We start from the raw sequence: 25,544 nt of genomic DNA, 5'->3' as shown, positions 1-25,544 counted from the left end.
TTCGTCGAAATTGAAATGGATGAAAATCAATCAGCCGTGTGCAACTACTAAAATGGGTGGTTATATTCAAATGAGTATAACTTTAGTTTGCTGTAAGCAATTGCAACAATTCTTTTTTTTAATTAGACGTGTAGAATTTGCTCTTTCCAGTGGTATTTTTATTTTTAGCAGATTCCTTGTAATTCTCGAGTTACAGTGCCTCAAACATGAGTTTACTTCTTTTTGACTCAGCCTGTAATAAGCGGATTCACTACCATAGGTGAAAACAATTTTTGAATATACCGCGCTGCACTGGTACGTTCACACGGTACCTCTGCATTGAACCATGTCAATGTCATTGCTATGGTAGTTAATCCGATTTATTACGTAACTTTGCCAGTACATTGTGGCCACCTACACTATTAAACCACCACCAATGTTCCTGACAGGTACACACAGATTACCTACACTGGTACTCAGCTGCTACTACATAGAACCCACCAGGTATCAGTGTACCTGTGCAGGCAGCTGCAATAGGAATCTTGTAGTGCAACAGGTTCAAATGGAATAACCCAATCCTAATCCTACTTACCGACAATAATGAGTCCTCTCTTGGCCCTGGTGAGTGCAACATTCATCTGATTCTCATCCATGATGAAGCCAAGATGACGCAATTTCCATCCTGTGCTGGGCTTGTCTTCAATCTCAATGCGTGGTAAGGAGCGTACTGTAGACATGATAACGTAGTCCCATTCACTACCTGTGAAATGTCAAAGATGAGATAAACATACAAAATTAACTGCTGAAATGCAGAGATAAACAAAAATATTTCCTGCCGAAAATCACGCCCAAAATGCATAAATAGACTCAGTTTGTACTGAAGAATGCACAGGGCAAGCAACACATTACACAAGCTTCCAAAACACTGTAAAAGTCTGCTCAAAAATAAGCTTATTGATATAACATAATTTTATCACCAACATTTAACACAATTTTAAACAATTTGTAAGTCTAAATCTAGCCACATAATATGCCCATATCCCCTTTCTTGAGGACACAATAGAATAGATAGTCGCGACTACAGCTAATAGTCGCGACTACGACTATAGTCACAAAGCCCTAGTCACATCAACATTCCATTACCATCCACAACACATACCTTGGCTGGTGATTACTGTGCTGACTTTAATCTGTCTGTGACCTTTCTTCTGTAACTCCTTCTCAATCTCGGCACATTGTAGCCTGTACTGGGATAGGACAATGATGTTTTCTGGTTTGACGTTGAAACGAGTCGCCAGTGTAGTCGCGATCCTCACCTGCAAATATGAAAAGAAACAAACATATCATCAAATAAAAGTTTTTCTTTAGATTTGATTTGCTCGGGTTTGACAACCCTGGATAACCCAAGAAAACCGGTCGATCCTTCATGCAATTATTTCATATAACCTAACCCTAATCCTAACCCTAATTTTGTGTAAATTACATGAAGGAGTAACCGATTGCCTCTTATGAAGTTTATTTCCGTTGGGGTCCATTTCAACATGCATACAGGCTGGGAATAGTCAGCTGGGTCTAACAGACTCTTCTCTGCGAGCTACTTGTACATGTATGGCTCTTCTGTACACCCGACTGATGGCTAAACGTCCCCTCTGAAGGACAAAATTCTCTCATGGGTCATATACCCAACTCTAAATGCACCATGGGGAGAGCGAAAGTCTGAATTTAATCTACAGATGTTACCAATTAAATTCACACTTTATTTTCCAGGTAAATATCCCAGCAGAGTTTCCTCCATCAGGAAAGAAACTCGGAATCTCATGCACCAGAAGCTAGATTTCTAACCACTGAGCCACACTCAAGTTCAGTATGGAAATATTCACATCTTATAATTTTGAAATGATACACACAATCTCAACCAATGATTGACCCCATGGGTACTATAGCCTTCTTACAGTACCCTTGATTGGTTAAATACACGTGATAATCAACTGAGTAACCAATCGCAAAAGAGCTTTTACAGCTCTTGGTAATTTAAAGGACCCTCTTTGTAACCGATCAAAATAGCCAATCATTCAGCCAGTAGTGCCCATGGAGTTAAAGCCATATTGTAACATTTCCATAAAAATAAATGAGTATTTCTTTTCCATTGGAATTTACTACCAGCACCGATATCGCCAATGCCTGCCACTCCATCAGTTGTGCTATGGTAGCAGTTGTGCTATGGTCCTTTGATGTGTGTATGACCGCCCGCACACCATGCATGTACTGTGTTATGAATATCGCGTATTTATTCGAATGATTTTTGCAGGGTATGTTAGTTTAATTAAGTACCTTACAATCATGTGAAAAACAGTATCTTGAAATATATTGACAGCGTCCTCCTCAGCAAATGTTACAATACGGCTTTAAATAAGTCTGAAATATTGTACTGTGCTTTCTAGAAGTCCAAACACCTACCACATGATACACCTCCTGAGGGTTACTCTTGGATTTCTCATTGCCCTCTGCCGTCTTCACCGTCAACGTCTCCTCCCGCCCGTACACGTGACAGAACACCGACGGGCGCTGGTCGCCGCCTGGCCAGATGTTCATGCCAGGGGGGTCAGGACGACGTCTTTTGATGATGTCAGCCGTTTCTAGTTCTCCATGGTAAAATGATACAGATGGGAACTCACAGATGGCTTCATGCTGTAGAGTAAAGAAGAGTGAAATTGGTAAGCGTAAAACATGGTAAATATACACGTAGATGCCAATGCCGTTTGCTCACTAAGAAAATCAGACAAGCTTAATTTTTACTCCACCAGCACCTGATAAAAGTGGTACGGAAAATTGGGGGAGGGTCTTCACTTTTCTCCCTATTAGTATTCAGAAGGAAGGGCCACCATGAATACTTGGATAAAGATCAGAGATGTAACCAAGATGTTTGATTATGTATTTAAATCCCTCTGGTAACTCAATTTGTTCAACTTCGCACTCAACATTCAACATCAATAGCACCTTAGTGCAATTTCTTTTTGGTTTTGGGGCTCTATAAATGTCATTGATTGATTGATTGATTGATTGATTGATTGATTGATTGATTGATTGATTGATTGATTGATTGAACTGAGCATAAAACATTTTTAATTTTCACAGCTACTATGTCAAGTTTTTTATAATCATTTTCACACAAGTAGTTACAATTGCATAATGAGCAATGCAAACATTGACAACTGACAATCAAATCCACATTTTCATTGCTATCAAGTGACAAACGATTTCCTAAAAAGTATTTCTATTTCATTTCAGGAAATTCTGTGACAAATTTCATCTCTGGAGTCACATTTATAACGATCCTTGAAGTGATAATATGCAAATTGTATCTAATATGAGTGCTTACCATACGGTACTGAGTTTTCAGCATTAGAGCTTTGGACTTGTATTTCTCCAGTAGGGATGTCTCCATACCTAACAGCTGGGCAGTGCGCTCTTGAATTATGGGCCTGAAAGAGAAAAGCAATTGGGTTTGATTTGAAAACTGTTTTTAACAATCATCTGTGCTTAACCAGGTTTACATCAACCAATTTAACAAGGTTTAACTTATCTAAGCTGCTGGTGATAACCAATCAGAACCAGTTGACAAGGTTTAGTGTTAATCCATGGTATCAGCGTCTCTAGTTTGTCACCCATGCCAAATTCATCCACATGGTGGTGTAATCTCAACTAGGTTTACATCACCCAGTTTAACTAGGTTTAACTTACCCAAGCTGCTAATAATCACCAATCAGAACCAGCTGACTAGGTTTAGTGTAAATCCATGATATCAGCGTCTCCGGTTCATCACCCATGTCAGCTTCATCCACAATACAGTGACTTAAGGTAGTGTAATCTCAACTTGGTTTATATCAACAAATTTAACAAGGTTCAACTTACCTAAGCTGCTGGTGATCACCAATCAGAACCACTTGACTAGGTTTAGTGTTAACTAATGGTATTAGCATCTCTGGTTCATTACCCATGTCAGCTTCATCCACAATACAGTGACTTAAGGTAGTGTAATCTCAACTTGGTTTATATCAACAAATTTAACAAGGTTCAACTTACCTAAGCTGCTGGTGATCACCAATCAGAACCACTTGACTAGGTTTAGTGTTAACTAATGGTATTAGCGTCTCTGGTTCATTACACATGCCGGCTTCATCCACGATGCACTGAATTATGGTAGTGTATTCTCGGATACGTCGGCTACCAGCCGCATTGCAGGTGCAGAGGACTATCTGGTATTTCTTCAGCTCTTGTTCCTATGGCAACACAAAGGACACAAAGGAAATAATTGATAAGTGTATTTCTGTAAGGGAACAAACCAAATGTTTGATGATGTCCTGTAAACAAATGTCTTTTCATTGAGGGAAGGGGTCAAAAAGTCTGATTTCATTTGTAAAACACTAGTTAAAATGTCTTTCGGTTTAATTTTCAATATATCACACTTACATTTATAGACATCATCAAAATTTTGGTTTGTTCCCTAATACTTTGATTGATGGAACTGACTTTCCACTTTTATTTATTTTCTACTCTTTTGTTATTCTCTCATTAGAATTCACCAGCATTCTCTCGGTTGGCATGCTGTGTTTGGCTGTTCGATCTTGCGCCCCTTTGACACGAAGGGGACGCGTACTGTTGCACTCTATAAAAGTAATCACTAAACATAACATAACATAATGATAGTTTGTGAAATAATTAAATGCCAAATGTTTTTTTTCCAGAAAGAAATTCTTCCGGAACACAAAGCCTCTATCTCCATTATAACACACCCATTTCAATGTTATAAGCCAGTATAACAATGCCTTATCATCATGCGATTATATACATAGGAGCAAATCTTCAATAGTCTTTTTCTCAAATTGGCCCAAATAAAAATGAGGCACAGTCTTCAGATATCAAAGTTATAGGCCAGTATTAACAAGGCCTTATCATGCAATTATATACAAATGAGCTAATCTGCAAACATCTTTATACTCAAATTGGCCAAACCAATAATGGAGCAGTGTTCAGACATTATAATGTTATAGGCCAGTATAACAAGGCCTTATCATGCCGTTAAATATGTATGAGCAAATCTTTAACTTTTTCTCAAATTGACCAAAATGGAGATGAAACAGTGTGGCACTGAGCCTCAATATATCTGAAATGTGTCATTCACCCACCTCTGCAGCAGTAATGGTCCTCTTATAGTCCAGTACATCAGACAGACTAGCCCTATATCCTTGCGTCTTAAACATCTCATCATACTGCTTGATTGCCTCGTGGTAGCTATTAGATGGCTTACGGATCAGGTGGTGCAGGGAGATGTCCATGTGTCTGTCATCCATGCGAGCTTCACGGCCGCTGGACACCTTACGCCCTGCGTTAGGGGCTCCTGGGATGGGGAACTCTCGACGTTCAATGGTCTCGCTGTACACACGTACCACGCTGATGTTAAGTTGCTTGAAGTACTCTGTATTTTAAAAAAAAGAGTGAGAAATTTAGAAATTTACTTTGCTCTTTTACAGGTCCATGGTACTGTGTAATTAGTTATCTACTATGATTAGAGGTTTAAGCGAATTGTGAAAAAAACATTTTGCTTTGGAACCGAAGGATATTCCAGGGTCAAAGCAAAATTTTTTTTTCACAATACCTCAAAAATAACTGATACAACGTCATTAACCTCATTCACAAGTAGGCTTGTTATCGTTTCATTTTTCTTTGGCGACATGTCGCCAAAACTCTGAATCCTACGTCAAATCTTTGTCGACAAACAAGTGAAAAATATAGTCTTTATAAAGCTTCCGAATTTAGCACTCAATGCGTTATTTGTGCATCCATGACGGCCGACGATGGCGAATTCTATGACCCTAAAATAGCACTTGTTACCTGTAAGAGCGGTGCCAAACTTTATCCTACCATATTTCCCTTGAATGAATTGACTTCTTCCAAACATTATTCTTGTTGGATGGCTTCATTTATTTGCTTTTTGAGGATTTATTACGATGATTTACAAGGTCAAATTAATTCACTCAGTGAAAGCATGCAGCGATGATGTAATGACGTGTGCAGGGGACTCCCAAAAAAGCAGTTCAAAAGTGGTTCGGGGGAAGGACTTCGCTTCAATATGACTATGTGACTGTGTTATCATAAACCCAATCAACTCATTGCCGTATCATCTCACTTTTATATTTAAATAAAACAGCTAAATAATAATCCATAGGCGGGCCAAGAAATATAATTACATCTTTTAAGCAGTATTAAAACATCAGCTTGCCCTCCCAGTGCCTACACAGTAATAATGGACTGACCCATGAGTTACGACATGACGAGTTCGCTATTAATAGCTCACACACAGCGTTGCACCACATACACGTGGGTTTCGCTCAGGGCCAATGTAAATAAACCTGCCGCCGGCCGGTATCGAAGAAAAAAGTGACAAAAAGTAATTCAATAAATATAATGATATTTGGCCTAAACTTGAACTCATTTGAAATGAAATGGCAGTTTTTATTGAGTAATCCATGGCTTTTTCACTCGACCATGTGCTTGCAATGCTGTTGAATTCTGCACTTTGGCGAAGTTGGAACTGCATTTTAATAGAATTCGGCGAACTTTTATGGCATAAAGCAACATTTTGATAGTAAGTACACTGCTTGGAAACTTTTTTTTAAAGCGAGAATCACAGCGTGAAAAGCGAGATCTCGTTTTTTGCCGGGCCTTATTACTATTTTGTCGAAAGTGATAGTCTCTTATCGACTGTCGGAAAACTCTCAAAAAAATTCATTGTCGACAATATTGGCGACAGTAGCTCTGTCAATAACAAGCCTATTCACAAGCATCACTTTCATTTTTGCTATTCATCAGTTTCATCATTTTCTCTTTTTAGACTTGATAACAAAATAAAATAAAACTTTATTTTTTTGTTTCCCTGCAAGAGAATCGAATAGCTCATGATGGACATACCACCAGCGACAAAATACACTGGCGGTCAGCGTGTGCGTATATTGTTTGATCACATAATATGTTATACGATGCGGTCGTTATAGAACGTCTTAATGTACTATGTTACGAGATGCGGTAATTATACAAAACTTGTGGTTGACCTTTGTTCCCCTCATGACCTTTCCCCCAAAACCTTACCTGCAATCACATCCACAGATTTATTAGACGGTCCACAGTACAAGACTTGTGGTTGACCTTTGCCCATCGGTGGTAACTACTAGTCACCCTGTATGGTTGACCTTTGTTCCCCTCATGACCTTTCCCCCAAAACCTTACCTGCAATCACATCCACAGATTTATTAGACGGTCCACAGTACAAGACTTGTGGTTGACCTTTGCCCATTGGTGGTAACTTCTTATTCATCTTGTTGAAGAAATATGCCAAGTAGGCACCTGTTACAGTTTTACCAGTACCTGTGTATAAAAATGAAAAAAGGAGGGTTTAAAATGGGGCATCTGGATCTTCTGATCAAATACCTACTTAAGTCACTTAAATCACTTTTCAGTATTCTCAATAGATATTTTCCATACAAAGTCTGTACTTTCACACTACAAAAGTATTAACAGTGTTCTTGCAGTGTTTCAGTACATTCCCCAGTATAATTTCAGTACAAGATAGAGGAAATCAGTTCCTTAAATTTGTTTGGCTTATAATTGGTGAAAAAATAAAACATGGTGCATTGATACAGAATAGTGTGCAACCAGCGGAGCACAGCACCTACCCACCTACACTAGTTGCCCATTGCGTAAGAGACTTTGTGAATTTACGTGAGCGTAAGTTCAGACTTATGACTCGCCCAATAACAAGAATTTAACTACATACATTCCTACCCATCTGAAACTCACAATCATTCTGTGGAAGATTTAAGTCGAATATTTCTCAAGAGGGTGTATGAAATTCAAATGAAGCTGCTTAATGTGTTCATTCCATTTTAAATTCATACTCCCCCTGTGAAAGACATCAAAATCTTCCACAGAGGGAGTGTGGATTTTAAATGAAATAGCCACGAGACTCCCCTCGTATTCTAAAAGGCTTCTCGGAACTCTGCTAAGGAGAATCTTTGCGAGAATCAATGCATAGATTATCACCACATTTCTACCCTGAAAACTCATCGTAGTCTTCTTACCTGGTGGGCCTTGTATAATGGCAAATGGTTGATCCAGAGCACAGCGGATGGCAGCTTGCTGGGATTCATTAGGACGGGATAAAGGGCATCCGGGCACCTCCAGGAGTCGCACATTCTTGGCTAACATTGGTAGAAGTTTAGCTACTGCATCTGAAAAATTAATCAATATACAAACGATTCAGTAACTTTGCACAACCTAATTCAACAATTGCTAAAAAAACACAGGGGTGTAGAATGTAGATTTCAAATGGAGTTGCCCATTCAGGTAACCCCATTCAGTATTTCTTGCAATAGCCCAGGTCCAATGCCCCTGAGGCTTTCCCAAAATGAACCAATAAGAATCTCTCTCTAAAAAAAGAGAAAAATTTGGTTTTCAAATAGCAACTTACCATCTGCTCCTGTAGTCCTTGGCTTCTGCAGAAGGCAAATATCTCGTATGAGGGGTGTGGCTTTATCTAACTGACGCACAGCATCCTCCAAACGTCTGGATAAAAATAAACAAAACGCAGTATTATAATGTTAACCTTAACACTCTCCACAGTTGTTGACTGCAGACGACAAATTGCATTTTTTTAAACTGAACAAAAATTCAGACTTATATATTTTCACGACCTTAGCTGGAATCAACATACATTAAAATGAGTAAAAACAAGCCCAGTTTTGGTTCAGTGGTTCTTCATATAGCTCTTGATATTTTGAGAAAATATCTCAAAACTGCCGGTACCCATTTATACACCTGGGTGGAGAGGAGTAATCGAGGTTAAGTGCCTTACACAATGGTGTCACCAGGGCTTGAACCTGCAACCTTCCGATTATGAGTCTGAGCCTGTTCCATTTGACCACCGAACTCCCTTTATAAGGTAATAATGTTTGTATAAGCTAATAATTACAAGTAACTCAATTTTCAACCTCCTTGGCCCCCATGGAACTGATCGCATCACATATATAGTGCAAAAGCACTGTGCAATGCATCACAAAAACAAAGGAATTGCCATCGCATTTCAAATACAACACATCACAATCGCTCAGCGATCGAGTGTTATTCATCTTTACAACAAAACAAACAAACATTATATCTCACCTGTCTGGTTCTGTCTTAGGGATCAGCTCCAGAGTACACACCGGCACGTCTTCCGTCTGCCGTCCAAGTAGAACGTCCGGGAACGGTGATGAAAACTGATTCACCTCAAACTGCACTACCACCAGCCCGGACCGCTTATCCAACTGCACGTCTGTCGTCGCAGCATGAACCACAAATGCCATCTGTCCCGGGTGGGGCATGTGATCTTTAGGTCTCGGCACCCCCGGCTTCTGGTCCAGCTCCTGAAGTTGGAACTGTATCCGATACGGCACTTCAAGATTGGAATATCGGATGCACAGATAGTCCATGTGGATGTCTTCATTATCTTGTTCTTCTTTGTTGTATTTCCTCGGGTAGGAGAACTGGATGTGACGCGCTTCGCAGAAATTCTGCGGCAACTGGAAGCTTCCTTGGTACATGTACCTCTGTTCATCATCTAAGAAGTGCCGCTGCCATTGGATCTCGACACCATGGATGACGACGGTCTCGTCGTTATACACAGCATTGTGGGCGTTCATCATCTCCAGAATTGGCAACCAAACTTCTTTGTACCTGCTGATGTTCTTAATTGCTTGAGGGCGCTGTGTGGCTACATCGGCGAAGCATGCCACTGCATTGGCTCGGTGTTCGGCACATAAATCCAGACAAGGAGTCATGTTGAATAGCTGGATGCTTGGCCCTAAAATGCCTTTCTGTAATGATGCATGCAGTTGAAGCTGAATGACGTTGCTCTGCTGAAATTTCCTCTGAAACTCCACAAATAGACTGTGCCGAGTCTGCGTCTCATTCATGTTCTCACTGACAACCTCATCGACGACGATAGTTTCACGTACTCCAAGCTGTTGAGTAGGCTTCGACTTCATAGCCTCCCTCTCCCTCTCAACCCGTTCTATATCATTTCTCGTCACTTCCACCGCGCTCTTGATCTGGTAGATATCGTCCGTCTTAATGCCGGTTAAGATCTCGTGCCACTGACGCTCGGGAACCTGCACCGTGAATCTTGCCGTCTCCAACTCTTGGGTAGCATTAGGCGGCACTCGTGACTTGAGGTGTCCCAGTCTGTCGTATACTCTCTGCTTCCATTTCAAACTTATGCTGCCCTCAACCTCATTCATGTCTGGTTTCTGGATTGGTTTTAGGAGCTGGAGTCCTATAGACCGCTTGGCTGGTGGAATATATCGCCTACCAGGGAACAGTAATTGGATACTTGTGTCGGATACATTCTGAACATAAGATAACATAGGTAGAGGAGCCTCCTTTGCTTTAAGAGCCAGTTGCAATGCCCTCGTCTTCATTTCGAAGCTTTTAGCATTCAATGATTGTGCAGTGCAGTGGTGGCACAGAAGGGCCATTTCTTCTTGTGTATAAGGTGGCGTGGTCTCTCCGTACATAGCAGACACCAGCATTCTGTGGACAACTAGATCACTGTAACGGCGGATCGGTGAGGTGAAGTGAGTGTACTCAGACATGCATAAGGAATAATGGCCGTGCTTATCCTGTGCAGGGTGATCGCCGGAACAAATATAATCGGCTCTCTCCATTAAGCGATAGAACTGGGCGTGCGCCGCGGCCAATTGCGGGTGATTCTGATCCGTGCAGACTATGTCGATTATCTTATTCATGACGTTATCGTCGCTCTGCACTGAACTCTGCAATTTATCCCACGTTTCCTTCAACAAGGTAACGCTGTGATTGGTTAGTGGATTATTAGCATTGACTGGGATCTGGGTGCTTTGCATTAAGCTTCGATTCCCCAACAAAGACACACTATTCTTGATATCCTGGAAGTTATCATCGACCCATTCCTGAAGGTGCTTCTTATCCGGCGTTAACTGACGTCGTAACAGGGTGCATTGTGGGAATTTATAGATTAGGAACTTAGCAACAGTAAGATTGGCTAGCAACATCATCTCCTCCACCATGGAGTGGGCCTGGGGGTGCGAAACCTCCACCTCGTCGTCTTCATGTGAGTATGCAAATCTGCCATCTCCCAACCGCTGACGACGTCTCTCTTTAGCCAAATTATGCATCATTAAGATGCGTTCACGTATACCGGGCACCGTAGCTCTATCTTCGCTGTTAATTACTTTCTCGACATCGTCGTAGGATAGCTGGATATACGAACGGATAACGGACTTCACAATGCGGGCATTATCGACTATGTTACCTCTTTGATCCAAAGTGATGAATACGGATATGGTTAGACGATCAGCCTCTGGAAGTAGACTACACAATCGGGTGCTTAGCTGAGGTGGCAACATATGAATGGGTTTAGCAAAGGATGGGTAGTATGATGTGGCGCGTCCTCGGACTTCGACGTCCAAAGCCGATTCTTTCTCAACAAAATACGAGACATCAGCGATGTGTATGCCGACGACGTACCGCTCGTCGGGTAACTCCTCTATACTTATCGCGTCGTCAAGATCACGAGATTCGGGTGGATCTACGGTAAACACCATCTTATTACGCAGGTCTTCCCGCTGTTGGAACTCCTCTTCCGGTATCTTCCAGTTATCTGGAAATTGCTCAAAGATCTCGTTCTCCAAACTGGGCTTCCATTTCTCCTTTACATTGTGTACTAACTTCAAGATGTGCAGACCATCCCTAGGATTATCACCGGGTGGCAGCTCTTCCGTAACGAGACCCATCGGATATGGTGTCTTCTCAAACCATGACCAATACTGGACTACAAACAACTTATTAGGCCTCTCCTTGTTAGTTACTATGATGTTTTTCTCATGGTGAAAACTCTCCCCTTTCTTAATGCTGTAAACTGATACAGTGACCCTCTCGGATGTCTTAAGATTCTTAACGGGCTTCTTCTTACGATTATCCTTTCGTGTCATCGCGTATAACTTAGGGAACGTGCGATCAATCGGGACCATTAGATTATCGGTGTAGGGATCAAGGGTGCAGACGATTTTACGTAGTCGTGGATCAGACGCTCGCTTCAATATATGAACCACCTTTCCATAAATCTTATCATCTTCAACAGCTTCCGCAGCAACTACTTCAACATCACCTGTCGTGTCTAACTCATCCTCATCTTCGAGAATTTCAATTATGACCTCGTCACAATCCAAAGCCTGCCCACGACGTTTCTTGCTTGTAATTACAATTTCTTCCGAAGACCCGCTGTCCTTTGGGACGGCGTAAATTCTCCCGCTGGGATCATAACGAAAGATGCACACTTTAAACCTATCTGGTTGCTCTTCAGCTAATTTCTTATATTGCTCCGTCGCAGCAGGATCGGCATCTGCCTCGTCGGAATCATCGGAATCGTACTCGTCGATGAAATCTGCAGCCCCCTGGAGGTGAGCTCTCTTATAATCTTCTTGAACCAATAAGATTTGATTACCACTCTGTACCATACGGAATTTCGCCTTGCCTTCCGATGTCTGCCTCTGTATCTGAGCATGCTGAGCCGTCGGAATGGGCTGAACAGGCCTAGGCTCTGTGACAACATCAGTCTGCCGTATCTCTTCCTGAATCGCCACGTCATCCTCAACAGGATAATCCTGCGTCAGACCTTCTGCCGACAAGCTGTAGTCCGCCTGCGACAGACTTCCTTCGTCAAATCCGGAACTTTCTGTAGAAGCTTCGATCTCCTTACGATCAAACACCACTTGTCTTCTAAGCTCTTGCAGAATGGCATCGTTGATGTTGGTTTCATCCTCTTCCTCTTCAAAGATCCAGGAGCCAGTCTCGTCGTTCTCATCAACGTCATCGATTTTACTGTCAGGTAGAGCTGGATATTCCTCGCTTAGAAGACGCTCAAAGTTAGCTGCAGCTGCCGCTGAAGGTTTGGCTTGCGGTGCTACGGATGCCGCTCCCCACGGGTTCTTGCCGCTGCCCCATACGGACTTCACAGGTCTGGAGACTGCTGCAGGTTGCATCAACGAAGACTGGAGTAAGCCGTGATGCTCCTTGGATGGCTTGAAGCTCTTTGCAAATGGATTCAAGCGCTGCTTTGCGGCCATGATCTCCTGCTGAATCATATCCACCGACACGTCTTTAGGATACAGACTGTCGTGCTTCTCACATTCCGACACATAACTCTTCCACGTCTGGGAACAAGTCCCAACAGAGCAGAGTGCCACCGGGTCGCCGACGACTACCAGAAGAGATTGTGCTCGGGTGAAGGCTGTGTTGAGAAGTTTGATATCGGATAAGAATCCGTAGTAGTATTCTCCATCTTGGCGGTTGGCTTCGTTGTGGTCTATGGCTGTGATGTGTGCTTTGTTGAGGGTACTACGTGTTCGCACTGTACTGATGAAAACACAGCGAAACTGCTTGCCTGTAGGAGGTACAAAATGTTGAGAACAATGCTTATATGGCATGTGGGGTGTATGATTTCAACTGGAACAGCCCTTGAAATGAAAGGCAACAGCTTTTACCAGGTATGTGTACCTTATATTTCAAGGGCTGAGAACCAGAAAAACTCAGAAGTACTCTAAATTCTTTTTGCAAAAACACAACGGTCAATTTCGTCAGGAATAACAAATAGACTTCACAATATTTAATGCGGGATGATTAGCAAATGCACGGCGGAGCTTTGAGACAAAGTTTTTATTTAAAATTTTATCAAGAATATACCTGGGACGATTATCAACAGTATCTTCTGTATCTTCTCAACGGACGTTAAAAGTAACATGGGAGAAGTTTATTTTTTAAACTCAATAATTATTTAACCATTCAATCTGTATAAATAAATCTCTATTTGCAAAAAAAAATGTTTCAAACTTTCATGTATGAGGTCACAAAAATGTCCTTGGTGAAGTTTTAATTACTTGTAGTTGAAAACAATTTTTACCTTGAACATTCTGCACAGTTTCCACGGTTACATCGTTGAGCTTTCTCCTGCGCAATTCTCGACGAAGCTGACGTACCTGAAATGTCACCAAAATTTTCAATAAGTAAACGCTTTCCTCAACATAAAGTACTGATGTGCAAATTGGACTCTTCCGGTTGAAATCCATACACCCCTTATGGAAGATGTACATGATCTTAATCTTCCCAAAAAGGGAGTGTGAATTTCAAATGAGATTACCTGAATGGGTAACTCCATTTGAACTCTACACCCGTGTGTGGGAGATTAAGGTCATGTATTCCATGGGGGGGGGGAGGATTTCTACTGGAATGGCCTAATCAGTCCAGTTAGCCCTTTTCAAACATCATTCGAAAATCATCGGAAATTGTTTGGAAATTAGATCGCATATAGACTTTGAGCAATCACGTACGATCACATCAGGCAAGAAATCTCCTCAATGTTGAATGACTATCGAGGAAGTCTATTTTGAGCTATATCTCAAGATACCAAACACCGCCATCAATTTACTGCTGAAGATCAGGGACCTAATATACTTGATACTGGCTGCAATGGTTACTCTACATGCAGGCTGATTAGGGTTCTGTACCTGTACAGAGCTGCATCCCTGAATTATAGGTTAATGAACACTTATAACTTGTTGGGAGAGAAATTAAACAAAATAATGCAAGCGCGCTGATGTTGATGCGTCTAATGCACGAGCCCCAAATCAGCACAAGTGCATTATTTTGTCTAATTTCTCGAGCAACAAGTAATACGAGTTCATTAACCTATTTCATACACGAGAAGAAAAAACATGTGATTTTTGCTGTTTTTATAACAAAATTATCACTAAAATTGTTGGAAAATAGAACCAAATATAAATGCATCAACCTGTCCGAAAAAATGAATCAGGCCTACGCTATGAGAACGCCTGCGAAAGCACTGCGAGTAGTACGCGGAGTGCACAATATACACAATCAATGTATGGTTTGGATTTTTCTAACGCTTGCTCTGATTGGTTCTCGCTATCTAAGAGTGAATGGTTTCTAAGGTGTACGTCTTGGGCCAAAGTGATCAGCAGCTAAAGAGCCGGTAACTATCTTAGGCCAAAAAAAAAAAAAGGTTAAGTCTCAAAGCTTGCGCGCTTGTAAAATCCACGATTTGACAAAAAACAAATCTGCGGAAATTTTTTTATTTCAAATTTTTTTTTTTTTTTTTAGTTTTTTCCAGAAAAAATTTCTCAAAATACCATGAAAAAAAGTCGAATTAAAAAAAAAAATCGCATTTCGCATTTGTTTTTAAATTTCTTGTGAGCTTTGAGACAAACCTTTTTTTTTTGGCCTTATGTAATTGTGCTTAACAAATCTGTGGCTTAGTCCATTAGAAAGCCACATTCTCCCTGTGGAAGATTTACCTCACTTCTTCCAAAGGGAGTATGGGTTTCAAATAGAATAGATAACTGGGTAACGTCAATTGACCTTTTCCGTAAATCCCATATGCCTTTGCGAGTACACCAGAGACGTCATCATTTGACGTCGGTACGTGTCACGCCGATGTGCACATCGTTTACCGAACATACTTACTGCGTGTTGCAAGTTAGCATGATGTCAAATGAAAAGGTCAATTTCAAAAATTCAAATACTCACTCCAGTTGTGGAAGATATAGGTAAAGCTGTTTACAGGGGGAGTATGCATTTCAAAATAATTAACCCAAGCCAATTCCATTTGAAAAACATACTCCCTCTGTGGAAGAGTTAAATCTTCCACAGGGGGATAGAAGATTTTGGAAGAGTTAAATCTTCCACAGGGGGATAGAAGATTTCAAATTGAACAGCCCAATATCCCTACCTGGAATGAGTAAGGCGTCATCACACAGATGCTGGATCTATCCTTCTGCCCCCAATCCTCCAGCCTGACCAATTACATTGGAAAAACATACTCCCTCTGTGGAAGAGATCTCTTAAATCTTCCACAGAGGGATGACAGATTTCAAGTGGAATAGCCCAATATCCCTACCTGGAATGAGTAAGGCGTCATCACACAGATGCTGGACCTATCCTTCTGCCCCCAATCCTCCGGCCTGACCAATTCCATTTGAAAAACATCCTCCCACTGTGGAAGTGATCTTTTAAATCTTCCACAGAGGGATGACAGATTTCAAGTGGAACAGCCCAATATCCCTACCTGGAATGAGTAAGGCGTCATCACACAGATGCTGGACCTATCCTTCTGCCCCCAATCCTCCGGCCAGTCCCGGCACAAATTCTCAATTCTATAGGCTATCTCCAGCACCTCATATTGATTAACATATGAGGTTCCCAGCAGCTGGTCTTCTCCTTTCACTGTGCAGAACACTAGTGGATAGTACTCTGGATGTCTTGGGTGGTCCCCTTTGGCGTCCAGCTTGACCTGTGTGCGAGGGTAATAAGATTTTACAAAAATGAGCTTACTTTTATGCAAGAAATAACTAATAAGCTTGAGCAATTGCAATTTAACGAGGCCGTTTTGAGAAAAGTATATTGCACCCTAGCTAGAACAAATGATACAAAACTAACCTTGTAGTGAGTTTCTGATATGAACTCCAGTATCTCAGGTCGTGTACGATAGTTGAAGGTGAGAAGCAAGTCCATCTGGCATCTGTTTCGCATGCTGTAGTCTTGAAGACGCTCCAGCAGTGATACGTGAAAGTTGGCAATGCGTGCCGTCTCGCAATATACCTATAAAATACAAAGGCGAAATTGTTACTCGGGAATTATAAAATCCTGCCACAGATCAGATCCATGTGCCACAATGTATATACCTGTACAAAAGTGAATTATATAATACATGTTCAGACGCAGGGTTTTATACCCGGTGCAAGATCGGAGTAGGGTCTGCGGAAGGTCATGTGAAATGTCCGAGTAGTGCCAATGTGAATGCTATTCGTGTTAAGCTACTCCAACCTTCCCATTGCCAATTTACTCCTGACTTTTGCCAGGTAACATGTAAACACAACCTAGTGGGTCAGAGTAGCTGCCTGTGTGAACAAGTAAACATGAGTAAGGTGACCTTTGACAACGAGCTGGTGACTTTTTGCTTGCTTTTTGAGAAAGATCACCATTACGTGTGTGTGAAGTTGAGTAAATTCTTTGGTACGCCCGTGTAAATTTATGTCGACTAGTACCCACAGAAATTATTTAATGAATTAGGAAAATCATGACCCAAAATTTGTATCTATATCTAGCTTCACCTCGCGTTTAGTAGTGACGAATATGCCTATTCGCAGTAACCTTATCGCACAGTGTATACACAGGCATACAAGAGCGGTTTGCTGTTACCATTAATTATGGTGCAACCACGTATAGGCACTGACTTCACTACCAAGGTGAAACAAAGTATGGCTACATCATCTATGCTAAAGTTTGTTCAGCTTATATAAGGCGGAAAAATAATACTTATAACTCTGTATCGATATAGAATGGCTGCACACTGTTGGGCGCAGTGCTTACGTTGTGCAATGTTAGTTGTGCAATGCATAATGCGTGACTGGCGCACGCTTATGTGATTTTACGCAAGCATGAGTTGGGACTTTATTGACGCGCGCAGTAACAAAAGCCGAATAATTTCCACCTTATATAAGCCAAACAACTTTTAAAAGGTAAGCATTTATTGGTAAGATTTTGGAAATATGTTCTACGGGGGGGGGGGGGGGGATGAATTTTAAATGGAATTATCACATGAACCAACTCTTATTTGAAGCTCACCATCACTCTGTGTAAGATTCAGGTTGAATCTTTTTCACAGGGTGTATGAAATTCAAATGGAGCTGCCTAATGTGTTCATTCAATTTGAAATTCATATTCCCCCTGCAGAAGATCTTTCCAAAATCTTCCACAGGGGGTAGTGTGGACTTTAAATGGAATAGCCTTACCTTGGGACTCATCTGTATATGGTCACCAGCAAGCACAACACAGGTCTCCCTGGTCGCCATGGTGAGAGGTATAATGGCTTCTGTCTCCAGCGCTTGGCCAGCCTCATCGATGAAGATGTGCGTGAAAAATCCTTCCAGGTCGAGGCGGGCTAGCACGAGCGCTGTGCTCAGGGTGGTGATGATGATGTTGTAATTATTAATCTCTGGAAAGTTGAAAGCAGAAACGAACCCAATTTATGAAGATTGAAGAAAATATGCTGCTGAAGTATTTTTAACTCATAAGTAAATTTCTAAACTTGCAGTATTGAAATGATATATTCTTAAAATGTAGATTCAAAAACCAATTTTCATTGGGCAATTCCAGTTGAAATCCATACATCCCCTACGGAAGACATGACTTTAATCTTCCACACAGGGAGAGTGTTTTACAAATTGAGTTACCTGAATGGGTGATTCCATTTGAAATCTACACTCCCTGTGTGGGAGATTAAGGTCATGTCTCCCGCAGAGGGTGTATGGATTTCAAATGGAACATGCTATTTGCAGAAACAACAGTATGTGCACTGGAGAACCATATATACATGCAGAATATTCACCAAAATCTCTAAAATGGTAATTTGGAACAGTTTTGTAGTCAACTTTCGATTACAGATTTTGATCTCTTAAAAATGTGATAATGTACAGAGATTCCTCAAACACAAAATAACTGGACTAAACAAATATATTGATTTCTTGAAAACGTTCTGTCTTGAAGCATATTTATATACTTTGTTCAACCTATAAAGTGGCAAGACTCAATTTTTTTTTTAAATGATGAAAAAAAAATGGTTTGGAATTGAAAGCTTGGGCTATTGCATTTGAAATCTGCTGCACCCCTGTCGAAGATTTAAAGGAAGTCTCCGGCAATCACAGCATTATGCCTTATATGTAATAAAAATAATTATCAAGCACGAATCACATGGTTTTATTTAAAACAAACTCATAGTGACCATAAGGCTGACAACAATTGAGCAAGAATAACCATTACGTCATTGCACTTAGACAATTTCGGCGCGGGAACATCGCGTGTTGAGAGTCGACTGTTTTTATGGTCAATATGGGTTTGTTTTTTAATAAAACCATGTGATTCCATGCTTGATAATTATTTTTCTAACATATAAGGCACAATGTTATGATTGCTGGAGACTCCCTTTAAAAGCAGTCTTCCCCAGGGGGAGTAGTCAGGGTTAATTGTTTTGAAACCCATACTCGCCCTGTACACAGCTTCACTAATATTGTAGAAGACTGGAGTGAGTATTTCAAATGGAAGTTACCTAATTGTCCTATTCTATGTGAAACCTATGCTGCTAGAAAACTTAAGCTAAATTTACCACAGAGGGAGTGTGGATCTCAAATGAAATAGCCCCTTACCTGTGCGAGAGGGATATCGGGGATAATGGTTGCCATCCAGTAGGACGTGTGGAAGTACATTGGGATCAATGGTTGCTGTGCTACGCTTGGTGAAGTAGATCCTGAGCAGACGACACATGGCTGCGTTGCCGCCATCTTTTAAGAACGGCTTAAGGTGCTCGGTAATGTACCAGTCGGCGGCACTGCAAGAAAATCATCAAAATTGCGTCATTTCATGAAACACGATGTACAGATTTTATCTTTTTCCCTGTTACTGTTGTTTATCCTAAGCCACATCCTGGGGTAGCTCGATCAGCTTCTGATCTCCGATGAATCCTCAATAAAGTTGTTATCTGAAGATCATGACCTACTCTCTCTTGAGGAGTACTACATCGAAATCGGGAAGGGTGGATCATGACATACACAACAATGCATGTATATTACACATTTGGGGGTAAATATGTCATGTTGACAACTTATGGTAGAATATAGCTGCCTAATGTGTTCATTCCATTTGAAATTCAAACTCCCCCTGTGGAAGATATTTCCAAAATCTTGCACAGGGGTAGTGTGGATTTGAAATGAAATAGCCCAATTCGGCCTCCGTGCCACAATTTTATGTGAATAAAATGATATCGTCGTTGGGCAGAAAAAACTTTCTATGTGCTTGTGGCCCCTGAACATGTTTAAAACAAAACTGCCAACAGGTTACATAGGAGGATTTGCTTTAAACATGTTTAGGGGCCAATGACACATACGACGTATGACTATGTATCTCACCTGTTGGAGTGTGTACATATAAGTATCCTCACATCCCTCCTCTGTTCCAGTGTACGCATCACGCTACGAGCCAGCGTGTGAGTCTTGCCTGTGCCAAAAGGGCCGTAAATTAGCACTGGTCCTACGATGCCGTAGAATTGCGGGTGCTCGCTCCTGGCGCCGCCGTATGCACTGATGAAGCGACAACCGCCCTCTTGACGAGGGTTCATTTTGAACAGGTCGGCTTTCCTCACATGTGGAAATCTACACACACAAAAGAAAATGGTTTACAATAGGATGGGTTTTTAGACTTCTTTTTACTGTTACTTTTTGACAGAAATATATCTTCTTTTTTTAAATTCTAAAATGGAACTCATCAGCAAATGTAGACATGCCAACAAATTTCTCTTGAACAATGTTTTCTAATTATTATTATCCAATTTTATATTTTATATTTTATGTTTATATTACAAACGTTAAACATGTTTAAGGAGAAAAAAAGCTCCATGGCATAATCGGTGAAAATAAAATATATAATGTAAGCGACACCGTAAGGCGACCGCATAAAAGCGACCAGAGCGTTAAACATGTTTACGGAAAAAGCATAGTGGCGTATAAAAATCAAGCGCGTTAAACATGTTTAAGGAACGCGATAAACGCATGACTCTAAGTTTGTTCTACATTTCTCTCATTCACCTGAGGAGCCTTGGGCGAAACGGACCGTAGTGAACATGGAATAAATTTGTTTCTTTTAATGTTATCTTCTTTTTTTTAAATATTTTTTCAAACTAGTCTATCTTGTCTTAAGCTACGTCGGCAGCATGAGGACAAATCACCCATCTATGTGTGTATACAGGGTGTCCCAGAATGATTTATACCGAGAAAGAAAGAATTTTTTTAGGTATGAACGGCATTTTAATTGGTCATATTATTTTGCATTTTAAGTTTTACATATATTTAGCTTTCTCAGATTTTTTAGATTTAAAAAATTGGACGTTTCTAGTAAAAGTTAGAGAGGATTGCGTAAAAATGGCGAATTCCAAGTTTTGACAAAGCAACCTATTTTGAAAATCTGTGAAATTACTAACCGTTCAGCACAAAGTAATGTTATGCAGTATATTGCTGTGTCCTGTTCTTACTTCTACTAAATAGTAGATTTTTAAGCGTTTATTTATGATGTTACGAAGCAATCATTGTATGAAATAAAGGATTTGCTATGCTTGAATGACCTTAAACTAATCTTTCTTTGGTGGCAGTTTTGAAGACAATTATTGAGGTGTGTGAGTTTTTCATCATTTGACATGACGGCAGGGATGGATTTTTCATAGAAGTGTAGAGAAGGTTCGTTCTTAGTGTCACAGCATGCATTTATGTCCACAGTATATGGGCAAACCCACAGCTATGTAACAAATAAGATTAAAATTTACTGCGGAGGATCCTTGAGGAAGGTATATCCTCTGTAATAATGACATTTTTGGGTAAAAATTGTGGTAAAAATCACATAAAAAGTATGTTTTTCAACCTAAATATCTGATGTCATATTGAAATGTTTCACTTAATCCCATATCAAGAATTATTTAGCATTATAAGCTCTACATCAGCCAAATTTGGTGTATTTCCTATAAAAGAATGTAGGATTTCTCCAATATATTGCACAGTGCGGCTGGACGATGGTGATAAAGGATCCATGTGTTATGATGCCTTTGCACTGTAAATTACACACATGCCGTTTTCGTCCATTTTCAGTAATAGCAATGTCACGCCAAAACGAATCAAGCTATTTCCATGAAAGTCACAGAAAAAGTAGGAGATATGTGTGGCATTGTATTGCACTTATTAAAATTAGATACACTGTTGACTATATATTTCTGATCATTTGTTCAAACACGGTACAAATCATTCTGGGACACCCTGTATATGGGAAGTTTCTAGTGAACTGGTAAATTCATGATGATATTCAATTCAAATTTTATTTATTTTCCATCAAAACCAACAAAATAATACAAGGAAAAGTAAATACCTGGAAACTATTGCATCCTTTGTTTAACAGACACATAGAGAAGTATCCCCACAACACTCCCCTGACCCCCAACCTTCTCCCCCCCCCCACACACACACCCCAACACACCCCCACCCACCCCCTACACATTAATCCATCCCCATACCAAAGACAAATCACAACACAATACACAGCATGTGTCCTACATGTAAGCATGAGGAAAATATGGCTATATTAAATGGGTATAGGTGATCAACAGACAGACTTTGGCATTTGGGACCCACCCTCAATCTGTTATTGATGAAAACTAACACTGAATTTTAAAAATAATTCTAATACTGGAATTTACTTTTACAACTTTGCTATGCCTCTGGAACCACCAGACTGACCCTCAGGTCATGTGAAACGTAACAAAGGAAAGTTGTAAAAGTAAGTTCCAGTAATAAGCCAAGTAAAATAAAAAACATGTTTCACGTCCGGATTTTTGAAGAAATGGAGGAGGGGGCTTTTTATTTTTTATCGCAAAATCGGTGTAAATACTCATAATTAGAGCTGTTTTAGCGTACACAATAATGCCTGGAAAAAGGAGGAGGCCTCTTTTTATTTGTTGTTCTGAGAGGTAGACCCCCTCTAATGACCTCAAAACCTTCCAAAAGTGTTTCTTGATTATCAGCAAGGCTATAGAAAGCATCTCTACTTCGTTGACATATATTTTGAAAAGTTATAACTGAATTTCAAAAAATAAAAATCTAATTGAAGAAACCTCAAAAAAGGAAGCGGGAGGGGACGTGAAACATGTTTATTTTTTTTATTTGGCCTTAGATTTATTTCCTAAATTCACTCAAAAACTATTGTATGACCAACCAAGAACCCGGGGGGGGGGTACTCAGTACAAATGACCATACGGGGACTTGCCGCAAACATGGGTAGCATTTTCAGCCTTCTGGTATATCAATGACCCCTTTTTCAAAGCCTATTTTGGTATATGAATGGGTCCTTTTTTCAAATTTTTCTCAATTTTTTCGGAAAACAGCCCAATTTTCCCTTAATCTAGCCAAAATTTTCAAAATTTTCCCAAAATTTTGGGAAAATTTGTAAAAACTAAGACAATTTTGGGTAAATTCGGCGAAAATTTTGACTTTTGGTATATCAATGGGTCCAAATTTCTTGAAAAATTGGTATATTTATGGGTCTACTTCCAAAATCTCAGCGGCACGTCCCTACCAAAACCAAACTTGAGTACCCCCCCCCCGGGCCAAGAACATTCACTGATTTGAAATCTGACACTGTCGCTATAGTTACCATTATCCTCCCCATTATTTATTTGTGTAATCATTTCTAAATCAAGTCTAACAAAAGACCAGAATTCTTCCCATTCACAGTGGGTAAATTTTTGATATAATATCAAAATTGAAATTTTACCAATTTTACATGCTTGATTATACAGATAGAATGCATCTTTAATACTATTCTAGCATGAAGTAGAAGTTTTTAAGTCAGGTTCCAGGAAAAGTTCTGGAGCCATGTCATAAAAAATATGACCACAAGTACATTATGAACATCAGCAAAACCATCTTAAACTACATGTACATACAGTGATGTTCAGGTATTCATCTGTGCTTGGAGGTCATGCACATGTTTTCAAGTTAGAAACAAGTTTCTGAGTATTTCACAGCACAGCTCCAAAACTTACAAGCTCAGAAATCAATGTTTTCACATTATTTTTTGTGGGACCTGAGAGGACATCAGACATTGAATTGCATTTTTAAAGCCAGAAATGTCCTGATGATATCAAATAATTTTTTTGAAATTTGCGATATAATACACATTTCATGGCAAATGATTGCAAATTGATATTTTGAAATTTAACAGTCCTCAAAGTAAATTGTAGCTGGGATGAAAAGCAAAATGATCAATAGAAAATTTTGACCTTTCATATTGAAGATATGGATTTTTCCCCAAAAGACCTTAATTTTTCAGGTTTTTGGGAAAAAATGTAATGTAAAAAATCGCTTAGCCTAAAAACAAACAAAAAACAAAAAGTGCAAACCACTTTGCTCCTTTTAACATTTGCACTTGAGACAAACATTTTTTATTTTGTTGGTCTTATCATTTCTTACCTTTTTTCTTACATATTTCTTACCTTTGCGGCTGTTTGGGTGTAGGAAACAATATTTCCATTGCTTTGAGCATATCCACTGCAAAATGCATGTTGCAAAATGGCAGACGATTTAACTGGAACTGTACCTCAACTTTGATCTGGATATCACAAAAATATAATATGAAGAAATCCATTAAAGGTAGGTAGTCAGATTATGTCATATTCTGTTTTGTATCTTACATTGAGGCCTACCATTAAAACAATATGTTTGTGAGTGGTTTTGATATGAGAAGCAAAAATGCGTCTAAGAATGCCCCATGATAGTTTATGTACATACTCCTGGTAGTGGTTACTAATGCCCTGAGGGGCAAGCCAACAATCCAAAATACCCCGGACCAACAGTGGATCTGATTTTATAAGGGGCTGTGCAATAATGATGTGTACCCCCGGGGTGGTGAATTTTCAAATGATCTGCCAAAAATTGCTTGCCCCCCCCCCTTTGGCCGTGTCAAAAAATCTTGCCCCCCTTTTGATGTGCCAAAAATTCTTTGGCCCCCCTTACACATGTAAGATTTTTGGGAACGTGAATATAATGCGAGCGCAGCAAGCAGGAAATTTTGCATATTTGAACGTGTTCCTAACGTTTTCCTACACCTTTTAGGGCATAATATAGAAATGGTGCCCAAAATATCTGTGCCAAAATTGCTTGCCACCCCCCCTTTTGACCTGCAAAATCACTTGACACCCCCCCCTTTCGACCTGCCAAAAATGCTTGCCCCCCCCCCTTTTGGCCTGCCAAAAATTCTTTGCCGGTCCTATAATTCACCACCCGGGGGTACACATAATTATTGCACCACCCCTAAAGTTCAAACTCTATGTGTCGGGCGGATCGGGCATGTATCAACAGGTTGGGTCTCGGATTGTAATGTATTATATTGTCTAGCTGTCATCTAATTTGCATATTTGCATAATTAATGAGCTAATTTACATAAATGCTAATTAGTTATGCAACTTTGGGCAGCTAGCTAATTAATTATGCAAAAATTATCTGGTGGTCATTAGCAATACTTTGACAAAATTTGAAACTAATATTCTGTTAATTGTTTAAACTTTATGTTTCATATTAAACATTGCAGATAATCTGAAACATAATTTCCTGAAATTCCAGTAGTAATTCCTAGAGTGGGTAAATCTAAATGTAGGTTTAGGTAATCATGTTTATATCCACATGAATGTATGTTTTCTGGTTATGATTTAACAGTGGCGTAGATTTCTTTTTGACATTGGGGGGGATGAAGTTGGAAAAAAAATCTTGAAGTATAGTCAATCCAGCACCCTTTGGCGACAAAATTAGTTTATGATATAAATGCGCGCAAAAATT

At 40.0% G+C, this 25,544-nt stretch overlaps 1 protein-coding gene across 1 annotated transcript in view; it reads right to left on the bottom strand.

Annotated features, from left to right (window-relative positions):
* The window catches only part of LOC140168648 (3'-5' exoribonuclease HELZ2-like), a 122,069-nt gene that overhangs the window by 4,155 nt on the left and 92,370 nt on the right, over nucleotides 1–25,544 (bottom strand). The window contains 17 exon segments of the mRNA XM_072192059.1: nucleotides 572–739; nucleotides 1,139–1,295; nucleotides 2,437–2,667; nucleotides 3,359–3,461; nucleotides 4,063–4,259; nucleotides 5,166–5,455; nucleotides 7,264–7,401; nucleotides 8,115–8,264; nucleotides 8,504–8,598; nucleotides 9,196–13,492; nucleotides 14,009–14,084; nucleotides 16,190–16,414; nucleotides 16,561–16,722; nucleotides 17,916–18,118; nucleotides 19,326–19,507; nucleotides 20,085–20,327; nucleotides 24,206–24,321. Of these exon segments, the coding sequence (XP_072048160.1) occupies nucleotides 572–739; nucleotides 1,139–1,295; nucleotides 2,437–2,667; nucleotides 3,359–3,461; nucleotides 4,063–4,259; nucleotides 5,166–5,455; nucleotides 7,264–7,401; nucleotides 8,115–8,264; nucleotides 8,504–8,598; nucleotides 9,196–13,492; nucleotides 14,009–14,084; nucleotides 16,190–16,414; nucleotides 16,561–16,722; nucleotides 17,916–18,118; nucleotides 19,326–19,507; nucleotides 20,085–20,327; nucleotides 24,206–24,321 (7,033 nt within the window).

The sequence above is a fragment of the Amphiura filiformis genome, chromosome 13 (genome assembly GCF_039555335.1).
Source record: "Amphiura filiformis chromosome 13, Afil_fr2py, whole genome shotgun sequence".
In the NCBI taxonomy this organism is placed as follows: domain Eukaryota; kingdom Metazoa; phylum Echinodermata; class Ophiuroidea; order Amphilepidida; family Amphiuridae; genus Amphiura; species Amphiura filiformis.
The sequence above is the reverse complement of the archived record's forward strand: the minus strand, read 5'-3'. Positions and strand labels throughout refer to the sequence as shown.